At 38.3% G+C, this 10,342-nt stretch overlaps 1 protein-coding gene across 1 annotated transcript in view; it reads left to right on the top strand.

The window, feature by feature from the left end:
* Nucleotides 1-10,342, top strand: part of LOC107756352 (plexin-A2-like) — a gene marked incomplete at its 3' end in the record, with an annotated part of 37,683 nt that overhangs the window by 16,241 nt on the left and 11,100 nt on the right. The window contains exons 9-12 of the mRNA XM_016573400.1: nucleotides 6,312-6,378; nucleotides 7,280-7,426; nucleotides 7,708-7,867; nucleotides 9,793-9,896. Coding sequence (XP_016428886.1) covers nucleotides 6,312-6,378; nucleotides 7,280-7,426; nucleotides 7,708-7,867; nucleotides 9,793-9,896 — 478 coding nt within the window. The remainder of the gene's footprint in view (nucleotides 1-6,311; nucleotides 6,379-7,279; nucleotides 7,427-7,707; nucleotides 7,868-9,792; nucleotides 9,897-10,342) is intronic.

The raw sequence follows: 10,342 nt of genomic DNA, 5'->3' as shown, positions 1-10,342 counted from the left end.
AAATGGAACAGTCTATTGAAACTTTAAACTATATGTGTGTGTGTGTGTGTACCTGTTTTTCTATTCTGGTGGGGACTTAAACCTGAATACATACAGACTCATGGGGACTCGTGTCACGGTGGGGCCCTAAATTGTGGTCCCCACGGGTACAAAAGCTTATAAATCATACAGAATGAAGTTTTTTGAAAATCTAAAAATGCAGAAAGTTTCCTGTGAGGCGTAGGTTTAGGGGTAGGGTTGGTGTAGGGCAATAGAATATACGGTCTGTACAGTAGAAAAGCCATTACGCCTATGGAGAGTCCCCACAAGGATAGCTGACCAGACGTGTGTGTGTGTGTGTGTTTTATTGATGACAATATTAATTTAACATAGCTGACAAAAGTAATGCACCAAATATCTCTGAAATATTTACCACTATCTTCTGTTGCAATGGACAAATGCTTAACATCATTTACAGCATCGTGTTTTATATAATTTTTAAGATTGTAAATGAATATATTCTGAAGTAAAAAGCAGCATTTAGGATTTTTTTTCTTTGTGATTTAATAATTCATGCAGAGGATAAAAGTATTTATCTTATCATCTTATCTTCTTATCTTATCCTGTCCTGTCCTGTCCTGTCTTATTCAATCCAATCCCGTGCCACCCACATGAGAACCAAGACTCAGTATCCAGCACAAAGTACTTGGCCTCATCTCCAACTCCTTTTTGCAGTTTTAATAACATGTAAGAACCACAAGTATCGCAGCTTAAAATCATCGTCACACTTTGAGCTGACAATCATAACCAAGTGAGCTATTTTGATGGTGTGCGATCCTTCTACATATTCTTTTTTTTTGTTAACAACTGTTTATTGAATTTTCTTCTGGGAATAGTAATATAAAACAAACAGCAACTGTGCAAATTTAGAACCCTGGTAGACTTAAAAAAATTAAAAAATAATAATCATAAAATAAAAATGTGTATATATAAAAAAAAAAAATATATATAGTAATAATACAAATAAATAAATTAATAATAATAGATAAATAAACAGCCTTCTACATATTCTTGAAGTAAGAACAAAGGCCGTTCATGTGTGTTAAGGAAAATAATGAATGTCAAAGATGCCTGTAGGCAAGTTGCTTGCAAATGAGACATCTTTTAAGAATCAGACAATATCAACAGAGAGATTAATTTATTTTCATAAAGTGACCCACTTGCATTTAATGATAACCGACTGTGAAAAATAACAAGGGCCCGTCTGGTCTCTGCGGTCATCAGAGTGACTGTACGTTTCATTTCAAATAGTTTAAAGCTTAGTTGGCATTAATATTTGCTTGTCTATTATTTTTTTTAATCTTTATTTGATTATGGAATATATGGAGACACAAGACTCAGACTTATTCTGGGCTTCTGGATCAGCAGGGGAATGTGATTTGTTTTAGTGAAGACTGATTCATCACTTCAGTGGGAAAGCCACGATGAATTAAATCGCAGCCGCACAGTGCATAAAAAGATTTCAGTGGCTTTTTGCCATTCTTTATTGACAGAGACATTAGAGAAAATACAGAAACATACATGGGAGAAAAAAGGGATGTGGGATTATGTTGCTGGCTGCATTCAAACCTGCATCGCCTGCAACTCACCACAGCTCTGCATGTATATTGCATGGTTTCTGTTTTGTTTTGTTGTAGTTTGGTGCATCTTATTACTCAATTCTACCTCATTTTTTTGTCGGAAGAGTTTTTTTTTTATATATATAATGGCCAGGTAATGTTTGTGATGGGTTACAGAGTTAGTATAGTATGTTTTTGGCACTGATTCATCACTTCAGTGGGAAAGCCACGATGAATTAAATCGCAGCCGCACAGTGCATAAAAAGATTTCAGTGGCTTTTTGCCATTCTTTATTGACAGAGACATTAGAGAAAAGACAGAAACATACATGGGAGAAAAAAGGGATGTGGGATTATGTTGCTGGCTGCATTCAAACCTGCATCGCCTGCAACTCACCACAGCTCTGCATGTATATTGCATGGTTTCTGTTTTGTTTTGTTGTAGTTTGGTGCATCTTATTACTCAATTCTACCTCATTTTTTTGTCGGAAGAGTTTTTTTTTTTATATAATGTATATAATGGCCAGATAATGTTTGTGATGGGTTACAGAGTTAGTATAGTATGTTTTTGGCCCTTTTTTGTCATCCGCATGAGCACCATGACTCAATTTGTCAGCGCTAGCCATTAGGCCACGTCTCCCAACATCAAATTACTTCTTCACTGAACTTTTGAGTTTTCTTTTTTGTCTTTCGCTCCCTCATGTTAATATCTGTGGAGGACTGTGGTTAAAAATGGTACAGCTCCATGGCCTCAGGCTCTCTCTTGCTGGCTGTTTGTGTGTGTGTGTGTATTTTCACCTAATGAGATTTGCAGGCACACAGAGCCTCGGAATGGACTATTAGTGAAGACACATTGTGTTGTGTGTCGCCCCTTCAATGAAGCATTCCTTTACCCCCTTAAGACATACACATACACACACATACACAACTCATTAATGATAACCGACTGTGAAAAATAACAAGGGCCCGTCTGGTCTCTGCGGTCATCAGAGTGACTGTACGTTTCATTTCAAATAGTTTAAAGCTTAGTTGGCATTAATATTTGCTTGTCTATTATTTTTTTTAATCTTTATTTGATTATGGAATATATGGAGACACAAGACTCAGACTTATTCTGGGCTTCTGGATCAGCAGGGGAATGTGATTTGTTTTAGTGAAGACTGATTCATCACTTCAGTGGGAAAGCCACGATGAATTAAATCGCAGCCGCACAGTGCATAAAAAGATTTCAGTGGCTTTTTGCCATTCTTTATTGACAGAGACATTAGAGAAAATACAGAAACATACATGGGAGAAAAAAGGGATGTGGGATTATGTTGCTGGCTGCATTCAAACCTGCATCGCCTGCAACTCACCACAGCTCTGCATGTATATTGCATGGTTTCTGTTTTGTTTTGTTGTAGTTTGGTGCATCTTATTACTCAATTCTACCTCATTTTTTTGTCGGAAGAGTTTTTTTTTTTATATAATGTATATAATGGCCAGATAATGTTTGTGATGGGTTACAGAGTTAGTATAGTATGTTTTTGGCCCTTTTTTGTCATCCGCATGAGCACCATGACTCAATTTGTCAGCGCTAGCCATTAGGCCACGTCTCCCAACATCAAATTACTTCTTCACTGAACTTTTGAGTTTTCTTTTTTGTCTTTCGCTCCCTCATGTTAATATCTGTGGAGGACTGTGGTTAAAAATGGTACAGCTCCATGGCCTCAGGCTCTCTCTTGCTGGCTGTTTGTGTGTGTGTGTGTATTTTCACCTAATGAGATTTGCAGGCACACAGAGCCTCGGAATGGACTATTAGTGAAGACACATTGTGTTGTGTGTCGCCCCCTTCAATGAAGCATTCCTTTACCCCCTTAAGACATACACATACACATACACACACATACACAACTCATAAACATGCTAATAGCTAATAAAACCCTCATGTTCATTAATGAAACTCTTTTAAAAAAGAAAGCAAGCAAAAAGACATAAAAATGCTGAAGAAAGAGGAAAAGCACACATTTTCTGAGCAGACAGAGGCAGAATTTCACAAAAGCCTGGTGTGATGAAGTTGTAGAGGATGCAAAAACTCATTTAGGTGCTCAAATAGCTACTATTAACTTTCTCTTCATTCATTCTCTCACCGGGAGATGAACAGGCAATGTGTTTGTGCTTCCTGGTGAAAGAAAATAGTGATTCGGTTGCGAAGGAGTTTTTAAAGCATCAAATCTGCAATGAAGAGATTTTGGAGATTGACTTCTGTGGATCTGAATTATATTTTGAAGCCAGATATTGACTCTGAGCCTCTGCGATATGAAATGTGTCAGTGCGCCAGGAGAGTGCCCAATTCCTGTGAGCATTTGAAAATTCCTGACCAATTTCACTTCATTTTATTTGTTAGAACTCATTTTCCAGCCGTTTGTGAAACTAGTTTATGAGAAGCATTGAACCGAATGCTTCTAATAAACTAGTTTCACAAGGATACTGAATTTTGAAAAGAGGTAACTTTACTTCAGTAACTGGTAATTCAGCCCCTATTTGTAGGTTTTTTTTGTCCGTCATCGTCCATCGCTGATTGACTGAGACAGGAAAGAGACAGGAAACACTCTTGCAAGACCTGATGCAACCAGCATCAAACGCGCTGTCATTGTAGTGTATGTGTGTCCCCTTCAATGAAGCATTCCTTTACCCCCTTAAGACATACACATACACATACACACACATACACAACTCATAAACATGCTAATAGCTAATAAAACCCTCATGTTCATTAATGAAACTCTTTTAAAAAAGAAAGCAAGCAAAAAGACAGAACAATGCTGAAGAAAGAGGAAAAGCACACATTTTTTGAGCAGACAGAGGCAGAATTTCACAAAAGCCTGGTGTGATGAAGTTGTAGAGGATGCAAAAACTCATTTAGGTGCTCAAATAGCTACTATTAACTTTCTCTTCATTCATTCTCTCACCGGGAGATGAACAGGCAATGTGTTTGTGCTTCCTGGTGAAAGAAAATAGTGATTCGGTTGCGAAGGAGTTTTTAAAGCATCAAATCTGCAATGAAGAGATTTTGGAGATTGACTTCTGTGGATCTGAATTATATTTTGAAGCCAGATATTGAATTGACAGATATTGAAATGTGTCAGTGTGCCAGGAGAGTGCCCAATTCCTGTGAGCATTTGAAAATTCCTGACCAATTTCACTTCATTTTATTTGTTAGAACTCATTTTCCAGCCGTTTGTGAAACTAGTTTATGAGAAGCATTGAACCGAATGCTTCTAATAAACTAGTTTCACAAGGATACTGAATTTTGAAAAGAGGTAACTTTACTTCAGTAACTGGTAATTCAGCCCCTATTTGTAGGTTTTTTTTGTCCGTCATCGTCCATCGCTGATTGACTGAGACAGGAAAGAGACAGGAAACACTCTTGCAAGACCTGATGCAACCAGCATCAAACGCGCTGTCATTGTAGTGTATGTGTGTGTCAGAGCCCATAACTCAGTCTGACTCACACACACTCACTGAATGAGTGTCACATATGAATGCACGCATCAGTGCACAAATACACACAGGTTCCTCTCGCTCCTGCATCCAAAGTCCCTCAGCTCACAGACCCAGAAGAAAACAGGTAGGATACAAAAGAAAATTTGACAGGCTTAAAAGAGTTTAGTTTTAGTTTTATTAAGTCATCTCACATTGGTCACATGGATATGCAGCGATTCCAGTTTATCACCATCCAGACCTGACCTCTATAAACACACCTCATCTTGTCTCGCTGATCAGCGCTCACTCTCACGTGTGACCCTGAAGCGTGACCCCCTCAAACAAAATATGCACACGTGTACAGGCTCAAACACACACACACACTCTCTCTCTCCACACTCGGTGTTTGCGGGTTGTCTCAGCGGTGTAATCATAGTTATTTCCACATGCATTAAGAGAGTCATTTTCTCTCACCGCTGTTGAGTAAATTGCCGGTGTGCTACCTCACCGTCCCCACGGCGGCTGAGCAGAGTGTGTGTGAATGTGTGTGTGTGAGCACATAACGTCGCAGACATCGCCGCAACAATTAGGCAGCTGATATTACATCGTCCTGTGATGCTTATGTGTATTTGTAATGTCCACAAGTGAACATAATTCTCACTGCCACAGAGAGCCAGACAGAAGGGGGAAAAGTATTTTCCGGGGTGAAAGGAGGAATGTTTTGCAGGGAAAGAGAGGTATTGGTATTCCACAGGCGCAGTCATCCTTCAGAACGAGGGAATAACCCTTTCATGTATTTTTCATGCTCGTTAACCACTCCTGTCGGGCTGCTGTTTGTTATTTCTTCCTCTATCTGCCTTATCTTTCCCTCACTCTTCAGCTTTCTACCTGCTCTGTCTTCAACAAACCTTCAGCTCCTTTTGCTCTCTTCCCAAATTATTGCCCACAGCTCTAGAGATCCCCGTTCGAGTCGTGTGTTTGTCATTTGTGGGTTTGTGTCTGTGTATCTATCTCATCCCTCAAAGCAAAGAAAGAAAGAAAGAGACAGGGTGGTCAGAAGAAAAAAAATTACAAAATGGACAAAGAGAATCTGGAGTGACTGACAGGGAAGGAAACTGATGTTTTTCACACTTTCTGTTTTCCCCTCCCATCAAAACCCAGCCGTTATTATAGGGGAAAAAAGGAAATACGAAGGTATTCTTGACCATAAGTGTTGTCATCTGCTAATGTTTGTGTATTTGTGTTTCAGGACAGAGTCTGTTGCTGAGAAGATGCTAACCAACTGGTTTGCTTTCCTGCTTCATAAGTTCTTGAAGGTAACTTGCTTCTTTGGCTTCCTGTAATAGTACTAGTCTCATCTAGACAAACTTTTGATGCTCAGCATGAAGTCTGGTTCACTCTGCAGCTTATTCTGGCTCAGAGCTGCCCAATTAGACAGGAAGCGCCAGTCATGTCACAATCAACTACAGTTTGTATGTTTGTAGGAGCTCATTCAAATAATTGGAGTCTCTGCAAACAGTCGTATGAGACATATTAAAGACATTAATGTGTGTAGACTTTATGGTCGGAATTTAGTGGTATATCATTCAGTTGTGCTCAAAGATTTAATGTTTACTTGCTGCTACTAAGTGTCTCAAACTAAAATATATTTTTATATCTTGCATGAATGGGGTAAATCCAGTCAGTGAGTAGTTTGGCACAAACATGTGTTAGTAACCTGGGAAAGTTTAAACACAAATTTGTTTCCCAGAAAGGCAATTGGAAATTGCATAAAGCTTACCAGTCAGTTTTTGAGAAAGTATGTGCAGAATATAATACATAATGCATACTAACTGTACACATTATGCAATACTAAACATTTTAAATGGTAGTTTACGTACCTTGTTGCCACATGATCTTAATGGACTGGCCACATGACTTCATTATGTTCATATTTAACTCTCTAAATGACATCTTTGAAAATGTGAAATAGAACATTTTGAAATAGAAATCCTGTAACACCGTTAATCTTTACTGTCATTTTTATCAATTTAATGTATCCTTACTGAATAGAAGTATTAATTTCTTTCAAAAAATGAATGGTAGTGTACATACTATATACTGCAGAAATAGTATTATGCTAGTGTGATATTTCAAACAGACTTAGACCAGCCAGAGTGTAAGTAGTGATAAAGTAATAATAATAATAATAATGTGTGTTGGTGTCTGTGTCTACAGGAGTGTGCAGGTGAGCCTCTCTTCATGCTGTACTGTGCTATAAAACAGCAGATGGAAAAGGGCCCAATAGACGCCATCACCGGAGAGGCCAGATACTCCCTCAGTGAGGACAAACTCATCCGGCAACAGATTGACTACAAGACACTGGTCAGCATCACACACCCTCATAGCCACACTAATAAACAGAGTATCTGATAAACTCTCATGTATGTCAGTGCTGTGTGTTTGAAAGCAGACAGTCTGGCCGAGGGAGGGTAGTGTTCATTAGTCTCTCATACCCTGCTAAGGCTGAGATTGGGGTCCTGCAGAGGGTGTGAAATTAGATTTCTCGGGCCAGGAAATGGCCTTTTCCAGAGCCACGCTCCGCACCTACGGCTTCACTGACCACAACCCATCTCATCATCCTCATTCCTCTTTTTTCGCTCCAGATCTTAAACTGCGTCAACCCAGAGAATGAGAACAGCCCAGAGATCCCGGTCAAGGTTCTGAACTGTGACACCATCACGCAGGTCAAAGAAAAGATTCTGGATGCAGTGTATAAGAACATGCCGTATTCTCAGAGACCCAAAGCTGTGGACATGGACCTGGGTGAGTTTAACATGTGCACACAAGTGTGATATTGCTTTCAAAATGTAAGGAGTTAGTAATGAGTAACTAACATTTTAGACACAAAATTGTGTTACTTTGTCGATTTTTGTTTCTGCAAAAAAATTGTTCCAAATGAAGCCACAGCAGATTAAATCATTTTGAATGAATTGTTTGAACAGATTCTTTCAAAGAATGATCCAGTGATTCACCCATAAAAACAGTTTCATTCCTGAATGAATCCGTGTTCCTGAACAAATCATTTGAGTGAAAGATTCAATGACTCACTCACAAAGATACTCACCTGTTTCATTCTTGATTGAATTGGTCCTTTTGAACAAATCAGTTAACTGAATGATTCAATTACTCACTCATAAAAAACGCTTGTTTAATTCCTGAATGTATCAGTGATTTTGAATGAACTGAGTGTTTGATTCATTGACTCGCAGTATAAAGACAACCACTTGTTTACTTCCTAAATGAATCAGTGTTTTAAAGGAATCAGTTGGCTGAATGATTAATTTGCTCACTCAGAAAGAGTGACTAGTTTAATTTCTGAATGAATCTGTGTTTTTGAACAAAATTGTTTGAATGAATGATTCAATGATGCACTTATAAGAAATGTCATGTCACCACTTACTGCCGTAACAATGTAACCTGCAGAAAGAGTCACAGAAAAGCTTTTTTATCGATATATTTCAAAATATAATGACCTCACAATTTTTTAAGAAATGTAAACTTCTTTTGATTTGATTTCATGTTTTCTGTAATGCATAAACAGTGATAGTAATGTACACTTTTTGCACGCACACAAGCAGGTGTGTGTGTGTGTATGATAGTCATGTGATATATTCTTGATCGCATTAGTCCTTTTGAACAAATCGGTTAACTTGAATGATTCAATTACTCACGCATAAAAAACAATTGTTGAATTTCTAAATGATTGAACAGTGATTTTGAATTTAGTGATTGAAATATATAAAGACAACCACGTTTTGTTCCTTAATAAATCAGTGTTTTAAAAGAATCAGCTGGATGAATGATTTATTTGCTCACTCAGAAAGAGTCACTTGTTTAATTTCTGAATGAATCTGTGGTTTTTGAACAAAATGGTTTGAATGAATGATTCAATGACACACTAATAACAAAAAAAGTCATCACCTACTGCCATGACAATGTAACCTGCAGAAAGAGTCACAGAAAAGCTTTTTTATTGATACATTTCAATATATAATGACCTCACATTTTTTTAAAGAAATGTAAACTTATTTTAATTTGATTCCACATTGTCTGAAATGCATAAACAGTGATAGAAATGTACACTTTTTGCACACACACAAGCAGGTGTGTGTGAGTGTGTGACCCAGGTAAAAGCTGACAGACGGCGCTGACAGACTGACTCCACATTTCATTTCTGGCACACAAGCGCCCATCACACACACACACACCGCACAAAAGCCCCCTGTCAGCGGTGCAAATCATCCTTCCAGCGCCTTGGCCAGAGCAATCTCCTCCATGATGATGTTCTCTCTCTGTAGCTGCAGAACTGGCATTGCTTTTGTGTGTGTGTGTGTGTGTGTGTGTGTCTGTCTGTCTGTCTGTGTGTATGTTGGGGGTAGGTTTCTGCAGGCATCATCTGTGCATTTGGCAACCACGTAAACTAATAAACCCCATTCAACAGAGGAGAAAATCAATGATCACTCTCACTCTGAGCCTGTCTATATCTTATCAACTCTCTCTTTAGCATTTAATTATACCCTACCGCGCGTATATACACACACACACACACACACACACACACACACAAACACACACACATTTCTAACCCATGTGAAAAGACACATTCAGAGCTTTGGATCAAATCAATCTGCTTTGAGCTGGGGGAGGTTCACTGTGTCTGTTTTAATGGCAAATGTTTGATTTTTCAGAGTGGCGTCAGGGACGACTTGCCCGAGTGGTCCTGCAGGATGAAGACATCACCACTAAGATTGAAAATGATTGGAAGAGGCTCAACACTCTCATGCACTATCAGGTACAAAAGAGGACACACACGCTTACACATAATCTCATGGTGCCCTCTTCTGTCTAAACGAGTAAACATTAAAGGGGACGTATCATGGATTTTCTTTGCTCTGTTGATAGAAAAAAAGAATCTGATGTACTATGTAGACATCTCCCCAGTGCAAAAATAGTAAAAATGCATGTTTTAATCTGTATTTTTCCTAGTTAACATATATAAACTTCTTTAAAGCGATATAATAGAATTACAAAATTATAATGCTAAAAAACTAGATTATAGCACTTTGAAAGCATCAGGAATCATTAAAAAAAACTCTGCAGGAAGGACAACATGCTACAAAAAGAAATCCTCTGTATATCCATTTAATTCCTCAGACATGAAACAACAATTAAGCTTAATACAACAACAAAAAAACATTTCCTTTATCTCGCAGTGCTCCAAAATGTCTCGCTGTGAGT

This window comes from Sinocyclocheilus rhinocerous, unplaced genomic scaffold (assembly GCF_001515625.1).
Source record: "Sinocyclocheilus rhinocerous isolate Xijiao unplaced genomic scaffold, SAMN03320098_v1.1 scaffold712, whole genome shotgun sequence".
NCBI classification, from domain to species: Eukaryota; Metazoa; Chordata; class Actinopteri; order Cypriniformes; family Cyprinidae; genus Sinocyclocheilus; species Sinocyclocheilus rhinocerous.
Note: the sequence above shows the minus strand (reverse complement) of the source record. Positions and strands in the feature narration are given on the sequence as shown.